Source organism: Anolis carolinensis, chromosome 2, assembly GCF_035594765.1.
Source record: "Anolis carolinensis isolate JA03-04 chromosome 2, rAnoCar3.1.pri, whole genome shotgun sequence".
NCBI lineage: Eukaryota > Metazoa > Chordata > Lepidosauria > Squamata > Dactyloidae > Anolis > Anolis carolinensis.
In genome coordinates this window covers 29,428,918-29,449,575 of record NC_085842.1, presented here as the reverse complement: position 1 = coordinate 29,449,575, position 20,658 = coordinate 29,428,918, and the positions used below count along the sequence as shown (strand labels likewise).

General features: G+C 41.0%; 1 protein-coding gene across 2 annotated transcripts in view; it reads right to left on the bottom strand.

Moving 5' to 3' along the window:
• Positions 1-3,769: 3,769 nt before the first annotated feature.
• The window catches only part of LOC103278033 (C-type lectin domain family 2 member A), a 31,067-nt gene continuing 14,178 nt past the window's right edge, over positions 3,770-20,658 (bottom strand). For both annotated transcript variants that reach the window (XM_062969542.1, XM_062969543.1), the window contains exons 3-6: positions 16,294-16,368; positions 15,119-15,294; positions 10,033-10,130; positions 3,770-6,801 (exon numbers count right to left, since the gene is read on the bottom strand). In XM_062969542.1, coding sequence (XP_062825612.1) covers positions 6,639-6,801; positions 10,033-10,130; positions 15,119-15,294; positions 16,294-16,368 — 512 coding nt within the window. In that variant the 3' untranslated portion in view covers positions 3,770-6,638. The remainder of the gene's footprint in view (positions 6,802-10,032; positions 10,131-15,118; positions 15,295-16,293; positions 16,369-20,658) is intronic.

Genomic DNA, 20,658 nt, shown 5'->3' with positions numbered 1-20,658 from the left:
GTGATTCTGGCCATGAAAGCCTTCAACAACACATTTTTAAAAACAGATCCCAGAATCCTCAAACTAACATAGCCACTTCCCAGCTGCAAAGCACAGTTCAAGGTCTATAAATAGGTATTTAAAATGCCTTCAGTCTATGGGTGTAAGATGTATATAAAACCTAAATCATTTTTATGTTTAAACTTGAGTCCCATCTCTAAGATAGCTCATTCCTTGTGCATTTGAAAATACAAGTATTCCATAAGCTGAAAAATCTGAAATCCAAACGATTTCTTGTCCCAACCATTTCAGGTAAGGGATACTCAACCTGTGTGTTGTCATAATGGGGCACACCTTGCTCAATTGTGTAGTTTGGGAGTTAGAAGTGAAAAAATGCAGTCACCTCTAAATATAGTAAGTTCAAGAGTATAGGGAATACTCATTTCAAAAGTAATGTAGTGAGCGATTACAAAATTGTTTATTGGTGAAATAAGTAATAGTTTATAGTTACTGACAAAATTTAAAGGGCATTTTTATACAATCATAATCATGGGCATTTTCAAACAGTTTTCCCCATTTCTTTTATATTTTTCCTTTGCCAGAAAAGTGACAAAAAAGCAGTGAGAAAAGAAACCAGAAATAAAATAAATTATTGTTAACAAGTTGTTTCTTGACATCACTGCATAAGAAACAGAATCAGCTTACATTTTAAACATTGTAATGAGTAATGGAACTAAAAAGTAACTTTGTAAATTTTGTGTGGGCTTTGGGGGAAGTACAATAGATTTAGCAGCTGGTTTTCTCAACAACAAAATGTATTTACTTTGTAAGTAGTTTGACACAAATAACGTATCCATGAAGAAATGCTATTGACAAAATTTTGCCCTTTTCTCTATGCAAATATATTCCGTTGATCACTTCTAAAATTGTAATAACAAAATGGCATATACTATCAAGCTTGCAATCTGAGAGTGAAGATCTATATTTTAAATATGAGAGTGACTGTTTGATTCTACCCAACAGGGAATACTGGAGATGGTTTTTGAGAATCTACAGTAGGCATGGGCAAATTTCGTCCTTCCAAGTGTTTTGGACTTCAACTCCCACACTTCCTAACAGCCTACCAGCTGTTAGGAGTTGTGGGAATTGAAGTCCAAAATACCTGGAAAGCCGAAGTTTGCCCAGGCCTGATCTACAGTCTAAATACATTGTCTTTGTTCATTGGCAATACATATTTTGCCTTCTGAGCCCCACCTTTAAGTCCCTTTCTTACTGCCTGTGATCACATTCCTATAACTGCTCCTGGAAAAATCATATACTTTTCTCATGAGGGGACTAACAACAATAAATAACCACCATCTTCTGATGATCAGAATCATCAAGCTGGAATGACACGCTAAGATATCTTTAGTAAAATGTCCCATGGTGTGACATGATTACTAAGAAAGTTTTGCTTTTGCCATTTATAGATACAGCAGGCCCGGACTTTGGGATGAAAAGCAGCAATAGACAGAATCAACCACAAATCGTTTCCCCTCACTTCATAAATCATTCAGCAGCTCCTGATATTTTATGTGGGTGGCATAGCGAAGTATGTTTAACTAAATATATCCTGGCCTGACCCCACTTTCAGCCTATCATAATATCCAACAGCTAAACTGCACAAAAATGATCTGCTCGGCTGTTGAACATGATGCAAAGAGTAAGAGGGCACTGGAAACATGATCTTCCTTGCATCCAGATTGACAGCCAAACAGGTCTCTCTTGCCAAAGCAGCTGCTGGCTGTTAAGGTGGGTTGAGAGGTATTTGCATAGTCACTGCCAGATGCAAGACAACCTACATCATGGTCAGCAGTCTCTCTTCCTCCATCTGTGCCACATACCAGGCAAAGGAGCTTGGGGATAGAGAGAGGGGCTTCTTTATTTTGTCTAATATAAAAATAGCATATGATATACACAGAAGTAAAACATATCCAACATGTGAATGGGAGATAGAACTGAGTCAAAGTCAGGAGGGCCAGAGACTTTTTTCCTCTTTCTCCTTTATCTATCCCTCTCTCATGTCCTCAAAGCACTCACCTACAATGAAACTGTTATTGTTTGCCTTCAAGCCTTTCTTTCCAACTTATGTCAAATCTAAGGTGAATCTATCCCAGGATTTTCTATATCAGGATCTGTTCAGAGATGAGTAGCCAATGCCATTGCCTTCCTTTAGGGCTGTGAGAGTGTGACTTGCCCAGAAGGATTGCTTGGCTCAGCTGGGATTTGAACTCCAATGTTACAATTCTACATCTACACTGTAGAATTAATGCATTTTGATACCACTTAACTGCCATGGTTCAATACTACGTAATTTTGGGAATTGTATTTTGATGGAACACCAACATTCTTCGGCAGAAAAAATAAAGACCCTTTAAGACTACAACTCCCATATCATACTACTTTGATTCTACAATGTAGATGCATCCCCAAAGTCTTAGTCCAACTCTCAAACCATGAAACAACAGTAAACAGGCTTTTGATAAAACTTTCTATTGATGGTGATGGATGTTTTGAAAAGCCTAGTACCATATGACACCAATTTGGAGTAGGGACTGTCAATGTGCAGGAGTGAAAATGAACTCCTCTTTCTGGATCTTTGACTTTCCCCAAAGACCATCCCCTTGGTTGCAGGAACTATATATCTTCTTATTTTTTAAAAAAAATTCCTCCTCCTAATGGCAGCAAGAAAAGAAACCTTATGTCCTATGTAGTTAAAGCAGCATTTAAAAGTGGCTTCTTGAAGTAAACCTCACCTTCTCTTCTCCCCTCTGAGAGCATCTTTAATAGGGGAAAGGGCAGAGAAAAGGAAGAGGCCATCCAGAAAGGGAGTTCCAAAGACTGGAAAAAACTTCCAAAAATGCCCTCTCCCTTGTTCTCACCAAGTGAGCTCATGAAAATAGAATCTGCTCAAGCCATATAAGATTTTCAAGGACAAAACTAGCATTTTGAATTGTGCCTGAAAATGGACCAGCCGTCAATGGAGCTATTTTAACCAAGGAGTTGCGTGCTCCCTGTAGCCAGCCTCAGTTAACAGCTTGGTTGAAGCTTTTTGGACCAAGTGAACTTTCTAAGCACATTTCAAGTCAGTACCATGTTGTAAATGAAAAAAAAGACCCTCAAATAGTGGGAAAACACATGGAGCTTATAAGCTAAGGGCCTTAACAACCGGGCCTCCCAAATAATTTCATGAATGAAAAGGGTGAAATATAAAAGCAACATATGGAGCAGTGCCGGATTCACCATTGTGCTTAGGTGTGCTTAAGCACAGTGACCCGTTGGGCAGGGGGATCCATCTTCCTACCCCCATTTTTTTTTTACGATAGTTTTTGCTTATGTGGTGCAATTCTCAATCTGAAGGTGTTCTGTTCTGGGGTGATTCCAGATAAAATGATAGAGCTGATAGTCTATGGGAGTGTGCCACAAAGCAGGCATTGTAGGCATACCAGGCATACCTCCTTAAGGGCCCAAGTAAGGGGCCTCATAACGTAACTACTAGCACAAGGCCTTATTTGTCTTAAATCCAGAACTGTATGGAGGTACCTGCAGTGTTAGAGAGGAGTGCTATAAACACACACTAACAAGGATGTTTTCTCCCCACACCTATTAGAAAACAAAAAATGTACACGAACATAAAGGCTACCTACAAAATACATGCTATAACCTTAAAAATTGTCTTATTGTCCCTAAAGAGAGCTCAGTGTTTGGTGAGCTTTCCAATCAACTCCAATGAAATGCTCGCACACAGGACTGAAGGCAAGAAGAAATCTTTATTTCAGCTCTGATCAAAATGGATGTCAGGGACACAAGATTTCCCAGATTTGACATGCCTTGAATCAATAGTTCCAGACATTTTACAGACATTTACATTCTTTAAAAGTCATGGGAAATGACAATGACTGGAGGCATTTCCGGACTGTTGGTTCCATTGGTCAAGGTATTCTCCCATCCAACACTTTTGATTGGCTGCAAATTTAAAAGTCCTCAAGGATGAACCTTGGTTTGGCAATGATTGGCTGTATGGTGGGAAACTTAAACTGTTGGAGATCATTCTGTATCTTGACTTTTGGTGTCATCATTTATTTGTGTGGAGAGACTAGAAGGTATTTGGAATGTGTGCATCTGCATACAATGTGTGTCTGAGGGGATCTGTGATATGCAAACTGTTGAGCTTCCCGGGTTGGTTCACATGTAGGGTACAAAGGCTTTCCCAGAACTCAGGGCTCCTTCCAATATAGTCACTGATAACATGATGAGCTTAACTTTACATACTATAGGTACAAAAAAGAGTTGTGAAGATAAATAATTGCTCTTCCCCTGGATTGGGCTTGCCTCTTTTATGTGTTGTAAGGTGGACCAGGAAAGGTAATTAGTGAACTGATTGCAGCAAAACCCTGAAAGGTTTGGCAGTTTGCAAGATCAAGGTCCTTTAGAAGTCACGGGTTCAATCCGTGATCATGGTCAGAAATATGGGGGGTCCTTTTCTCAATAACAGTGTTAAGTAAAATCTGTTGGGATTATTGTGTACTCTTTCTATTGAGCAAGGAAAGTTAGCTTTAAGTCTCTGAGTAGTCTTGAGGTCCCTGATAAAACAGCACACACGGGTACTTGGATATGCTCTCACACTTTGCTCACTGACAAATCCTGACAAAATCTTAGGAACATTAACCCCAGAATACAAAGGAAATACCAGAAAAAACAGAGGCAAATAATAAATAATGTTAATGGGTGATGCAAAGCTAAATATTTTTCAAATAATTTTTGCCTATATCCTTATGGAATTTTATGTAACATAGCAAGGTTAATTTGACATAATTTGTCCTTGGATTTACATAAAAGGTATTAGCGAGTGTGTATAGCAGAACCAGCAGCGTCCAGTTAACACCATGTGCAAAAGACTCAGACCAGGCAGAGGAATTAAAAGAACAAAGAAAACTTTACTTGTTGAGTTGAAGTCAAATAAACAGTTCAGCAATCGTACAATGTCCTTGTAGTTGCATAGGATCAATAACTAATCAATCAGCATTCAATATACCCAGCATAGCATATTTAAACTGCTACTTGACCGTAGCTAGAAAGCCTGTCTTTTCTGTGCTCTCCCTGCAAGCCCAGATTCCCAACTGACAAAACCAAGCCATCTGCCAGCAAACCGATAAATTGTTTGAGGCGTGGCTTGCCTCTGCAAAAACAGAGATCTTTTGCAAGCAACTTTGCAAGGATTTCTTTACACACACACATATAGCAATTTGGCGCAATAAAAGGAACAGAACAGTAAATTCTGAATCCCAGCATATCACGCTAAACAACATCTTTCATTTATAAGCACTTACCCGTATACACTCGAATATAAGCTGACCCAAATGTAAGCTGAGGCACCTAATTTTTCCACAAAAAACTAGGAAAACTTATTGTCTTGTGTAGACGATGAGGGTGGGAAATGCAGAGCTACTGGTAAATTTCAAAAATAAAAATAGATACCAATAAAATTACATTGAGGCATCAATAGAGTAAATGTTTTTGAATATTTACATAAAATTGTAATTTAAGATAAGACTGTCCAACTCTGACTACTTACATACTCGAGTATAAGCCGACCCGAATATAAGCTGACCAGGACCCTCACTCAGGTATAAGTCGAGGGCTTAAAAACTTGGCTCATACTTGAGGATAGATGATAATTTTCATAGCACCTTGTTCAAAGGCTCAATTCCATAGGACATGGTGACCAATGGTTCTTTATCATTTAATGAACAATTACAAACACACTCATTCTGTTCTGGCATTTCTTTCCCTAACTCCTACATGTTTTAGCAGTTGCGCCCAAGAAAATTTGGTGGCAGGAGGTAGGCTAGTAGAAGTTGGTCCTCAGATTCTGCATTCAAGTAGTGGATGGTATTGCTAAAGGAAATCCTAGGATGTCCCCTCAAATTTGTATTTTGGAGATTACAAATGTGAGGCCTTGACCCTGCCTTTTCCTCTCCTCTGCTTTAGTTCCCTCTGTTTAGGTTTTCCCAATAGTGTAGATTTCTCCATTTTTACAAAGTTTTTGGGTGGAGCATAACATCCCCCTAGAGGACAGCCTTAGTTAGTTTAGTCCTTTTGCCTGTATAGAGCCCTTTTGTTAGATTCCTCCTTTTTCTGCAGTAGAACTACAGAGACTACAAGCCTGGTGTTTGTCTGGAAATCCTAGGCCTAGCAAGCCAAAACAGACATCCTTAGCATTAAACACTTCATTCAGCAATATTCTTATACCGTCAGTCCCAGAGACGATAAAAGCCTTTTGACCAGCTTGGGCTTCACAAAGAAAGAAGATTGAGACAGCCCTTGGGCTCCAGCTTGTGAGCCATTTCTTCACACCAGGCACAGAGGACTTTCAAAGACTCCAGAGAGATAACTGCAACCAGCAAATTCTCCCTTTGTAATGTATTGTTTTAAGCTAAAGGTTGAGTTAACCCTTTATTCATCTTGTTTTCAGAAAACCCATTTTGGTTATCTTTTCACCTTGTCTAAAGTGCCTCTGCATGTCAAAAGTCTTGATCTTAATAGATGGTATACATATAGCCCCTCAAGTAAAGCCAGACACTATTGTTTTCCCAAAGGCGTGGGCGTGCCATCACAGATTAAGTTGCGTTTTTGTCACTGCATGATCCATTTGTATTTTCACATTTAAATACGTCAACTTTGCTGCAAATCCAGGGTAGTTCTGTATGACACCTGAAGGAGGTAGCAGTAGCTTCACTGTTTAGAAAAGCACAATTTCCCCCATCTCCAATAACTTTCAGCCTGCAGCAAGAAAACAAAGACAAAAGTTAGCCAGCATGAAAAGCTGCAATCAGATTTTAGGAGAACATATCACATTTCTTCAATCGTAAGACACACCCTTCAGTACCAACATCACCAACAAAAGGACATAAGAAACACCTATGATTCTAAGACATATCCCATTTATAGAGGAAAAAAGTGAATCTTAGAATGGAAGAAACACTACATCACAGTAAACCCAGAGAAGGAATTCCATACAACCAGCAAAAGAATGCATTACATGACAAAGGAAACATAAAAAGAGGATTGAAACATATAAAAGAGATGAAAAGCTGACAGATTCATTTGAGGAAGAACCACATGAAGAACGAACCTATAGTTTTAAAAAGTGAAGTGAGATCTACACTAAAACACTTGAGAAAAATATGTCACTGGGAGTAGATGGCATACCAAGAAAGCTTCTGCAAGCCAGACACAAAATCTACCCTAATTCTAACTAAAATTGGTCCATAGATTGGAAATGTTGAATATACATTCCAATCTGGAAGAAATGGGACATTAAGACATGCAATTCAACCACTAGACCATTGCATAGGTTTCCCATGCAAATAAAGTGATGGTTAATATTCTACAACAAAGACTGTTATCACATTTGGAATGAGAAATGCCAGATATCCAAGATGTTTTCAGGTAAGGAAGAGGCACTAAGGATCATATTGCAAAGCTATATTAAATCACACAATCACACAAAATATTTTTTAAAAAATCAGTCTGTTTCATAGATTATTTGATTGTATATATCAATGCCCCATTTCTTGCAGATTGGAATGTATACTCAGCAACAATAGACTCATTGAATTCATAAGATTTAATCTCATGTTGATTCACTATTAATCAAAGAATTCAATTATCCTACTCTAATTACAATGACTTTCAGGATTTGGGCCATTTATCATGACCAATCAAATAATTGCTTTGATGTCCCAACATGTGTCATGTCCAACATTAATCTAGTCTTAAATAATTTTGTCAGAGATTTTCAAGGACTAATAACATATCAAAATAGGGATTATGGCACTTACACAAATTTGCAACAATAATTAAAAATCCTAAATCCCTTCAGGTGCTTGAAGGATAAGAATCAGTTAAATAGCCAGTAATCCTGAAATTTGTACTTAGAAGTCCAACTGATTTCCACAAAAGATTAACAGGTTGTATGGTCTTAAACCTTGCCAGCTAATTCTCCCCATCTAGTTTACAAAAGCATTTTTCCACAACTAGAGAGAATAGTTTGGGAGGAAAAATGAAGACTGTTCAATTGGTATTTGGAAAAATAGAGAAAGTTCCAGTGCTACTTCTCCAACCTATCATTCATTTTTACCTACATTCTACATCTTTAAGATGTTCACTGGAGATTGTACATAGCCACTAAATCCAATCGCCAGTTCCAAATCATAATTACTGCATCAGTAGTGGATTTCCCCAAGTGTTGATATACCACCAAGCAATTGATTCAATGAGTCTACTTTAACTGGGATTAGATATTGTGGAATACTATATTTTAAACAATGGTAATTTCTTTCATAGAATCATAGAATTGGAAGAGACCCCAATGGTCACCCAGTCCAACCCCCTGCCATACAGGAACATACAGTAGCAGAAAACAATATTGTCCCCTCTTCAATATGACATCCTTTCAACTATTTAAGCATGACTATCATATCTCTCAGCCTTTTTTTCTCCAACCTAAACACACCTAGCTTACTAAGATGGTCCTCACAAGACTTGGCTTCCAAAGTTTTGATAATTTTGATTGCCCTTCTCTGGACATGTTCCTGCTTGTCAATATCCTTCTTGAATTGTAATGCCCAGAACTGGACACAGTATTCCTGGTAAGGTTTGACCAAAGCAGAATTGAGTGGGATTTTGATTTCTTTTGATCTTGGTACTATACTCTTATTGATGCAGCTTAGGCTCACATTGACCTTTTTAGCTTTTGCATTACATTGTTAACTCACGTGCAGCTTGTGGTCTACTGAAACTCTTAAATCCCTTTTGTGTTTGCTGCTGCTGGGCCAATTGTCACACATCCTAAACTTGTGCATTTCTTAATATTGCCAAAGTGTAGTACTGTACATTTTTCCTTATTGGCATTCATTTTTTAAGTTTTGGCTTTAATCTGTTAAAGTCATTCTGAATTTTGATCCTGTCCTCTGGGGTATTAGCCATTCTTCCCAATTTGGTGCCATCTGCAAATTTGATAAGCATGCCTTCTATTCCATTGTCCAAGTCATTGATAAAGATGTTGAATAGCACTGGGCCCAGGAGAAACTTTTGTGAAATCTCATTGGTTACTTCCCTCCAGGATGAGGAGGAGCCATTGGCAAACACCCTTAGGGTTCTTCCAATCAACCAATTCCTAATCCACAGACAGTAACATTGTCCAGTCCATATTATATTAGCTTCTTTGTGAATGGCAGAGCTGTTAGAAATTTAATAGCTTTGAGGGACTGATACTTAGATTTTTTAAAATAAAAAATCTTATGTTTAAGAGTAATCCTGCTGGAAAATGATAGATAAATGGCTGTGGCCAATGCCTTTGGATTTTTAGCAGAGATGTTGCCAAGAGTATACATGGTAGGAAGTGATTATATTGTTCACAATGCACATGTGCCTGAATGATAGGGACATGCTATTTCTTGTAAAATATGTGATTTTGGGGAAATTGAAACTTATGTGTGATATAAACTGTGCATGTCTAAAGAATTCTATAAAGGGTGGGTCCACCCATTACAGAGTGTTACAGTTTACTTTGTCAGCGAGAGTTGGGGCTGTCATAGAATCATAGAATAGTAGAGTTGGAAGAGACCTCACGGGCCATCCAGTCCAACTCCCTGCTAAGAAGCAGGAAAATTGCATTCAAAGCACCCTGACAGATGGCCATCCAGCCTCTGATTAAAAGCCTCTAAAGAAGGAGCCTCCACCACACTCCGGGGCAGAGAGTTCCACTGCTGAACAGCTCTCACAGTGAGGAAGTTCTTCCTAATGTTCAGGAGAAATCTCCCTGAAGTTTGAAGCCATTGTTCCGCGTACTAGTCTACAGGGAAGCAGAAAACAATCTTGCTCCCTCCCTTGGCCAAGAATAAACTGTTGAAACTGAAACTGTGGTCTTCCTGTCTCCTTGCTTCAAAGGATAAGTTGAATTCTACAATAAATTCCATAACCAAACTCTGAAATAAGAGGGGGACTTACATGGAAGTTTCTCCTTTTGTCCATTTCCATGGCTGGCCTGGGTCTCGGCTGAGGCCAATCCAAAACGAAGTTTTGCCTCTGTAACGCATCACAAACTCCTTTAAAATTAGACAGGATTGTTGTTAACAGAGCAGACTTCCAATATTCATGCAACATTTGTTATGTAGCATTCTTTAAAATTTTACAAACTCTTGTTCAAATTACATAAAATGAGTGTTCTTTCTCTCAGTTTCCATCAGAAAAGATTCTGGGCAGGAGTCAGGTGGTCTTTTATGTGCAGGTAGATGACAACGTGCAGCATTACTCATCATAGGCTAGGCTGGCTAAGCCTACTGGGAGCATCAGTCCTAAAACAGTGTGAAGGGATACCAAATTCCCTTTTCTGGGTTACATCACCAGATCACTCAAGGTCTAGTATGACAACCAGAAGATGTCACAAGTCAATGCTGGCACATAGCTCAGCATGGGCAGATTTATTACTTTAAATTTTAAATTCTATTATTATTATTATTATTATTATTATTATTATTATTATTATTATTATTATTATTATCTCAACCCCACCATGTATGAAGAAGATTTTATTAGAGTTTAAAACATTAAAAATAATGTGATGCCAAAGGCTTTCATGGCTGGAACCACTAGGTTGCTGTGAGTTTTTCGGGCTGTATGGCCATGTTTCAGTAGCATTCTTTCCTACTGAATGCTACTGGAACATGGCCATAAACTCCGAAAAACTCATAGCAATCCAAATAAATAATTTCAGCACACTAACAAAATATTAAACATAATATCAGTGAAAATAGGTTTGAAGATTATTCACTTTTGGAGTACAGAGGGTCCTAGGCATCCACAAGGGTTTGATTCTAGGACTCACCATGGATACCAAAGTCTGTGGATGCTCAAGTCCCATTAAAAACTTTGGCTCAGTAAAATGGCATCCTTTATATAAAATGGTAAAATTTTGGATGGTGATGGTATCCCAGTTAGACCATCTTTACTCATGGCCAGACCACTGAAAACACCTGTTTGCATGTTTCACAAAGGTACAAACACCTAGGGAGCGGGTAACAGATTATTTTTTGGTTGAGCACACTTCTAAAACCAGCCACATCACAACAGAAGGCAGATCACCTTTGTCTCTTCAGTTCTTGTAATATCCATCATGAAGAAATAAACTGCAACAATAATGTAAGGGAAAACTGGGTGGTGCTTGTGTGTAATCAGTTTCTGGTTATGTTATAGAAATGAAGACTTGTTGCAGCTCATGTTTCTTATTTATCATTTTACCAAGATAAATTCCATGGCTGAAAAGCTCAGTTCCTTTAGCCAAAACCTTCATTCTTTCATTCTCACCACATTGTCACCTCCAAGATATGGCATGTAACAACTGAGATGTTACAGCTACAAAGGTCCGCTTCTACATCCCAACACAGTACATTGACTACACTGGAGGCATATAATGGACTGCCACAGCAGACCTCAGTCTTCAGTCCAGCACATACATTTTCATGTTCCCTCCTTCACCTGGCAGCTGCCAAATCAAAGGGAATATATCTGATTCTTACTTCCCTCCAGAGATAAAGAAGTTGTCCCTATTATCCTTCTCTTCTCTACTGGTAAATGAGAGTAGCAAGGGCTGTGTCTGGATCCTGACAGCTGCGTGGCACTGGGAGGTTTTTGGATGGGGTACAAGGACATGTTACAAACACTCCAAGCCCTATCCAATGTGGAACTTGCCACCACATATGTAGCATATGTGAGTATGTCACTAACGTGATGCCAGCCAGAATGCTTTTAGATTTATGACCCCATAGAAAACCAAGGCAAAGTGTCCTGTGTTGCTGGGCTTCTGCGAGGAAAGAGGCAGTAGTGGGGCAAATCTGTCACCCTGCACGCAGCTCCCTCTACATGACAATTTCCCCATCGCATAGTGGGAGATTGGGAAGATCCTGTGCTGGCTCCATTGGAGCCAGCACAACACAGGAAGCCTCCCATGTTGGGGTGGAAGTGTTTGGCAATGCTCCTTGTTGTCACACAAGCTTTTGTGATGTCTGCCATTGGTCTCCGTCCCCCATATAGGTTAAAAGCATCCTATGACACTAAGATCATTCTGTTTGATGAAGAGCCACTTTAGAAACCAGTGCAATCCTGCGGTTTCTGTTTTATGTGTCAGGATCATCGAGGCATGATCATTAGGTTTGCAGACGGCACCAAACTGGGAAGGATAGCTAACACTCCAGAAGACAGGAGCAGAATTCAAAACGATCTTAACAGACTAGCGAGATGGGCCAAAACTAACAAAATGAAGTTCACCAGGGACAAATGCAAGATACTCCACTTCGGCAGAAAAAATGGAATGCAAAGGTACAGAATGGAGGACGCCTGGCTCGACAGCAGTACTTGTGAAAATGATCTTGGAGTCCTTGTGGACAACTAGTTTAACATGAGCCTACAATATGATGCGGCAGCGAAAAAAGCCAACAGGATTCTGACCTGCATCAATAGGGGTATAGCATCTAGATCCAGGGAAGTCATGCTACCCCTCTATTCTGCCTTGGTCAGACCACATCTGGAATACTGCGTCCAATTCTTGAAGGGTGATGTTGACAACCTGGAAAGTGTCCAGAGGAGGGCAACTAAAATGATCAAGGGTCTGGAGAACAAGCCCTATGAGGAGTGGCTTAAAGAACTAGGCATGTTTAGCCTGCAGAAGAGAAGGCTGAGAGGAGACATGATAGCCATGTACAAATACGTGAGGGGAAGTCATAGGGAGGAGGGAGCAAGCTTGTTTTCTGCTGCCCTGCAGACTAGGACACGGAACAATGGCTTAAAACTACAGGAAAGGAGATTCCACCTGAACATCAGGAAGAACTTCCTCACTGTGAGGGCTGTTCGGCAGTGGAACTCTCTCCCCCGGGCTGTGGTGGCTTTGGAGGCTTTTAAGCAGAGGCTGGATGGCCATCTGTCGGGGGTGCTTTGAATGCGATTTCCTGCTTCTTGGCAGGGGGTTGGACTGGATGGCCCATGGGGTCTCTTCCAACTCTACTATTCTATGATTCTAGGAGGTGTATCAAATCAGATTTTAACCTAAATCAGTGGGAAATGATCCTCTTTTTAATCTTTCTATGGTAGAAACAAAGAGACTGTGGCACTTCAAATATTGACAGGTCCTATTTTGACCATTGCCCAGGCAGGTTAGGTTTCATGGGAGTTGTAGGTTTCATGGCAGTGATTGCTCTTACTTGGTGGGGGTGGGCAGTTGATGAGAAGAAAAATAGTGGTCCTTCTTGCAGTCACAAGAGGGCTGCATTGGGCATATGCTATGTGAGATACCTAAGGGACATAGGTAGGAGAGCCAGTTGGTTGTTGTATTTCAGGATTGGACTAGAGGCATATCTATATTGACAACTTAATGTGGACTGAAGGAATTTTGAAAATGTGGTCTTTTCAGTGAGAAATGAGCACAGGACCATATATTAGAGGCCTTAAACTGGGATAAACAAAATCAAAGGATTATCTGGAATAGGGCCTGTAATGTGCAGCAGTGGAGCCCCCAGTGGTGCAATGTCTTAAACCCGTGTGTTGGCAGAATTGCTGACCTAAAGGTTGGCGGTTCGAATCCGGGGAGCAGGGTGACTTCCCATCTATTAGCTCCAGCTTATCATGTGGTGACATGAGAGAAGCCTCCCACAGGATGGTAATACATTCGGGCATCCCTGGACAACGTCCTTGCAGACCGTCATTTCTCTCACACTAGAAGTGACTCGCAGTTTCTCAAGTCGCTCTTGACACGAAAAAAAAGTTCATCAGTGCACATAGATGTAAGCTACATCACATAGTGAAACCAGTTAAAGTACAGGCACTCCAGTGATCTACACAAACACATTAGAGTAGAAGCCTCTGAAAAATAAAATCTGGAATCGTCCATGGCTGTGAAGCCATGAATACTGCAAATCCTGGAACTGGGTTGGAGCTGAACTCTCTGGTGTGTGTATAAGCATTGCTCAGCCTCCACCCAGATACTGAACTTGACTTGTGATCAGATGCACAGTCAACTTGCTTCTTCCTCTGGTGCTTCCATCTTGCATTACTTGTTTGGTTTAGATGTTCCTCAGGACATCAGGAGAACAGTTTTCAAATCCCTGCTTAATTTTCAGATGTTTCTGTTTAACAAAGCAGCTCACTATACAAAGTCCCAGAATACTTGTAAAGTATCTATACACACAAACGACTGTCTATGTACAAAGAAAATGTGTCCAAATGACATATATTGTTACAGTTCTTCCAAACAGATGGTTGGTCATGTTGCTGTATACTGGATTGAAGAAAATAATGATGGAGCACCGCTCTCAAAAAAGTCTTCAAAAGTAAAGTCCAAATAAAGTCCCAAGTCTACAGGGGTCCCGGGTATTTTTGACCCTGTTTCAGGGAAAAACCCTGTGAGTCAACAGACTCGCAGTTGAAATCACCACAAGCAGAGTCACTCAGTGAAAGCATTTAGCACTATATAGAAATTCATTGTTGCTGAGTTTAACAACTCCTGAAGAAGGGGTTTTTCCCTGAAACAGGGTCAAAAATACCCGGGACCCCTGTAGACTTGGGACTTTATTTGGACTTTACTTTTGAAGACTTTTTTGAGAGCGGTGCTCCATCATTATTTTCTTCAATCCAGTATACAGCAACATGACCAACCATCTGTTTGGAAGATATTTTCATTGACTGTATCCCTGAAGCCTATATGTATTGGAACCAATACCAGACTTGAACAACTTTTGTGTTAGAGCTGTTGCTCCTTTTCATTTTGTCGGGTACGGCCAAATTGAGCTTTGTACGGGGAACTGTAACAATATATGTCATTTGGACACATTTTCTTTGTACATAGACAGTCGTTTGTGTGTATAGATAACAAAGCAGCTCACTCAGCATCATAAACACCAAAAGGTGAATAATTTTTCTGAATGAGATAGGCTGTGGCAGAGAGAAAGATCCTTGGAAACTGAGTATAAGTAGCTTTGTGAGAAAAGCCTTTTACTCCATGGAAAGTGCAATGTGGATGCAAACAAACTCTGTTTAGACCCCTTACCTTTTCTTCGATAGGATTGAAATTGAGCAGGTGGGCCCCATGTGATAAACAGAAGTTCTGGCTAGAAGTCCAATTTCTTGTTTCTGTTGAAAAGAAGTAGCATCTTCCACGATACCCAATCCAATCATAGGGACAGGCTGGTCCAGATACTTGCTGCTTATGCCATCGATAAGATGCTAGTGCAGAAAAAGGCAACAGGTGTTAGACTATACACTTCCTAACACACTACTAAACAAGACTGAAATGTATTGTAAAAGGCTTTCATAGTCAGAATCACTGGGGTGTTATGTGGTTTCTGGGCTGCATGACCTTGTTCTAGCAGCATTTTCTCCTGAAATTTGCTTGTATCTGTGGATCCTCTGAAGATGCCACCCACAGATGCAGGCAAAAAGACAGTGAAAATGCTGCTAGAACACAGCCATACAGGCTAGAAATCACACAACACCCCAAGATTGAAATGGAAAACCAAAGAAACTTCCAACTATTTCCACAGTCCCTGCTGTATCTGAGTTGGTCCCATGCTGAACCAAGCATGCATAAAGACTGAAAACAATAGCAGAGGTTGGATTCCAATCTAGCAAAGATTGTGTCACTGTGATTGGTGTCACAGTCATCTCGCTCTTGCAAGCATCCCATGTCGATCACCTCTCCTCCTCCTTCCTCATATGGATCTCCTTGCTAATGTCAGAATAACATATCCACAACAGCCAGGACCTCACATAAGGGTTCTGTAGCCAGCTGGGCATGGCAACAGTGATGGCACATCGCTGATCCATCCCCTCTTTGTTGTGCAGATGATAGCAGGGAAAATGTGAAGGTAGCAGTGTCCTATGTGGACAATAAATTGGTCTCAATTGGACTAGATCCAGCCTTCCATGTTATCTCAAAGCTGCAGGATACTCCCTATTTTCAAACACATTCTGGAGCATTCCCAACTTTGCCTGATGTGAAGCAAAGCTGGATTAATCAAGGATAACCCACAATATTCACCAAAAGTACAGGAATGTCATGAAGACAACCAGGAGCCAACGCACAGTGAATCTGGGATCTCATGCCAATGTTGAACTATGGAACACAGATACATTCTGTCTGACAGATTAAGGAGAAGCAACATCATGGGATCCAAAAGTGAAGACAATTTTTAAGGTAGAAACCACAAATACTGGGCAACTTACCTTCTAGATAGAGGAAGGCAATGACAATAGCAAGAAAAACTCCAATAGCTGCCACTATCATCCTTAAAATATCTTCTATATTGCAAGGGGAGAAAATAAACAAAAATAATTTATTGTCCCAACTCATCTCCATTAACAAATATGAAACTTGTTTCACTAGCAATGTATTCATAAGTTTTAAACAAAAACCTTTTTTTAAAAAATTGTAATTTGACACGAGTTCAGATTATGAATTTCTCACCAACCAATGAGGTAAGGCAACTAAACAACCATATGGGTTACCTAAGGAAAATTTTTATTAAATTTAAAACTTACTTCATGAATTGCTCTAAGGTAACTATAGAGGGATCAACTTAATGCGAGATATACTGGGGCAGTTGGTCTTTTCCAGATCTCCTACCCAGCTATCTCAGATGGAAACAACTGAGTCCCCTGAGAGAAACCGTACTTTCATCAAGTTGCTCCCAGGACAGCCCATTAGGAAAGCAGGATTTTAATCCCAAATTGTGCCGTCCCAAGTGAAGTTCAAAGTTCCAAGACTGCTTTGAGGACAGTTCCATTCACCTACTCCTTGATTGCCTTAACACACAGGGAGAATCATAGAATCATGGGGTTAGAAGAGATGACATGGGCCATCCAGTCCAACCCCCTGCCATGTAGGAAAGCCACAATCAAAGCAACCCCAACAGATGGGCATCCAGCCTCTGTTTAAAAGTTTCCACTATACCCCAAGGAAGAGAATTTTGCTGTTGAACAGCTCTTACAGTCAGAAAGTTCTTCCTAATGTGGAATCTCCTTTCCTGTTAAACCATTGCTCTGAGTCCTATTCTCCAGGGCAGCAAAAACATGTCTTCCTTAAAAACATGTCTTCCTTAAGACATTATTTCAAATATTTAAACATGGCTATCATATCTTCTCTCAACCTTCTCTTCTTCAGGCTAAAAATACCCAACTCTTTAAGCTGCTTCTTACAGGGATTCATTATTTCTGGGCCTATGCTTTTTAATATCTACATGAAACCGTTGGGCGAGGTCATCCGGAGTTTTGGAGTTCGGTGCCATCTCTACGTGGATGACACCCAACTCTACTACTCTTTTCCACCTAAATCCAAGGAAGCCCCTCGGATACTGGACCAGTGTCTGGCCGCTGTGTTGGCCTGGATGAGGGCAAACAAGCTGAAACTTAATCCTGACAAGACAGAGGTCCTCCAGGTCAGTCATGATCTGGGTATTGGGTGGCAACCTGTGCTTGACGGGGTCGCACTCCCACTGAAGGCGCAGGTCCGCAGCTTGGGGGTCCTCCTGGACTTGCCGCTGACACTTGAAGCTCAGGTGTCGGCCGTGGCTGGGAGGGCCTTTGCACAATTAAAACTTGTGTGCCAGCTGCGACCATACCTCGAGAAGTCAGATCTGACCAGGGTGGTCCATGCCTTAGTTACCTCTAGACTGGATTACTGCAATGTACTCTACGTGGGGCTGCCTTTGAAGACGGCCCGGAAACTGCAACTAGCACAGCGCTTGGCAGCCAGGTTTCTAACTGGAGCAAATTACAAGGCGCATTCAACGCCACTGTTTAAGGAGCTCCATTGGCTGCCGTTTATTTTCCAGGACCAATTCAAGGTGCAGGTTATCACCTACAAAGCCCTAAACGGTTTGGGACCCACCTACCTTCGATATCGCATTTCCCCCTGTGCCGTCCGCCGGACAATAAAAAACTATAAAACTGAAACGTGCTGTCCTTTATCCGGGCGAACTGCAAATCCCTATAAGCTGTCCTATAGATATTGAACGACTGAGTCTGGATAACTTCAAAAAAGGATGTTTATTCATACAAGGTTGTAAACCTGGCACAGATCTTAAAGTTGCAGAAAATGAAACAAATTTCCATAGGTTTTAGTTGCAGAATTATCCCTGGTTCCAGAAGGCAAAGGTGATTATAAAACCACTATACCCTAATCACGCTGCCTATATTAGAAGGAGAAACTCTTTCCTTCCCTATCTTTACAGCAAAGATTAGTTCTAGAAGCGACAGAATAACCCTGCTCCTCCAACTAGATTTCCTATTCCAGATCAATATAATTCAATACTTATCTAATTTGGATAGGCTTAGATTGGCCTGGTTTTGAGGATGATTTGTCCCAGTTAGCCTTGCACAGCTCCAGCACGTTGGAAGACTATAGCCAGAATGAAGCTCCAAAATGGAGACTAGACCCTGGTAAAAAGGGCGGTCCTAAGATGTTGCATTCTTTGACCAATCACTGCAAAGAAAACTGCAGCCAGCTCTTGCAGATTCCAAGCCATTTTTCCTAGGCTTTTGCAGCCAGAGGCTCAAACAAAATGTAAAGGAGGGAAAACAAACAAACGACCAATAGGTAAGGCAAACCATCGTCCTGGGGGACGGAACACTCCCCGCTAAATTCCCAGGATATGGGAATTTACCAATCAAAAACATACAAACACCTTTGTATACACAACAATACAAACACTAGAACTTTAAACATCTCCAATAAGCAACACGAGGTCACTAATTGGTCTGTCCAAAATGGACACTTTGTCTCTGTTGCAAGTCTTTAATTGAACTTTCCTGACCTTACCGTCCGGGCAAGGAAAGGTCTTTAATACAATGCCCATGGGCCACGCATGGCGGGGCAAGTCTTTGTCCTTTAACAACACAACGTTGTTAACCTCAATGTTGTCCTGTGGGCTTTGCCAGATTCTTCTAGCTTGAAGCTGGCTTAAGTACTCAGCTTTCCACCTTTTCCAAAAGTGGTTGGCCAAGGACTGCACCTGTTTCCACAGGGCACGGTGAGTTCCGTCCGGAACTGGCAACATGATGTCCTTCCATCCTGGCACCTTTTGTGTCAAAATAAGTGTAGGAGTCAGTGGTTGTAAGTTCTCAGGGTCACTGGTAAGGGGAACCAGCGGCCGGTTGTTGATAATTGCGGTAACTTCCGCCATAAGTGTCACCAAAACATCATGCGTCAATGACCTATGACTCAAAAACATGGCATTAAGGATTTTGCGACTAATACCAATCATCCTCTCCCAAACACCACCCATATGGGAGGCGTGAGGAACATTGAAAGTCCACATAATTTGTTCAGTATTCGTAAAGTTCTGAACCTTTGGGTCTCTCCCAAACCTAGACACACAATTGAGTTCTTTGGTCGCACCTACAAAATTGGTGCCACAGTCCGACCGAATTGACTTAATTGGCCCTCTGAGGGCTATGAACCTTTTTAATGCGTTTAAAAATGATGAAGTGTCCATCCCTTCTATGACTTCTATATGGACAGCTCGTATTACTAAACAAGTAAACAAAACTGCCCACCTCTTGTTATTTACAACACCACCCCTGGTTTTCCTAGTGACAACCTCCCAAGGACCAAACACATCGATTCCCACATGGGAAAAGGGTGGGTCTGTCAAAGTCCTATCCTGAGGTAGTTCTGCCATCAACTGACTTTGACAGTTTCGCCTAAGGCGCCTGCATTTAACACATTTGAAAATACAACTGTTGACCAACCTTTTGGCATTAACTACCCACAGACCTTCATTTCTAAGGGCTGCCTCAGTTAGAGTTCTACCCTGATGATGGATCCTTTCATGGTGATGCCGAACGAGCAGCAATGCAGTGTGACTATTAGGGGGTATGATGATGGGGTTTTTTATGCACGCCTTGAGTTTAGCTTTGGCTAACCTTCCTCCAACTCTCAAAATACCCTCCTTGTCTAGAAATGGGTTTAACTCATTTAGAAGACTTTGATTAGGGATGTTGAGCCCTTGCTCTAGCCTAGCTATTTCCTGCTTGAAAGCAGATCTCTGTACTGACTTGAATATGACGCTCTTAGCCTTTATCATATCCTGGACCTGTAAAGGCTCACTATCTTTGCAAGCTAAACGATGTATAAGCCTAGCAACTGCTCTAAGAAGACTGTGCCACTCCGAAAAACATTCAAAACGGTGTGGTTCCAGGCAAGATCTTTGGCCCATCTTGATTTCTGTGGTCATCTTGCAAACTTTCACCTCTGGACTTCGTGAGACTTGAGCATTCATAATGTCCGAAAACCTTTGCTCATCTTTCGAGAGCGCTGTGGCTTCGTCTCTCTCAGAGACTTTGAAGATGGAGGAATACTCTGGAGTTATTGCTTGGCAGTAGACTGAGATGTGACTTAGGCAACTGCGCACAAGTGTAGGACGTCCACCTTTAAGCACCTGTGCTTGATTGGAGTCCAACGACGATGGTGGGTGCATCTTGTTTATGCACACTGGGCCTGTAACTGTCCAGCCTAGTGGTAGCAGCTGAGCAATGGGCGCCCCTGGAGGTCCCTTAACTTGGTCGTTCACATAGAACAAGTTCGGACAG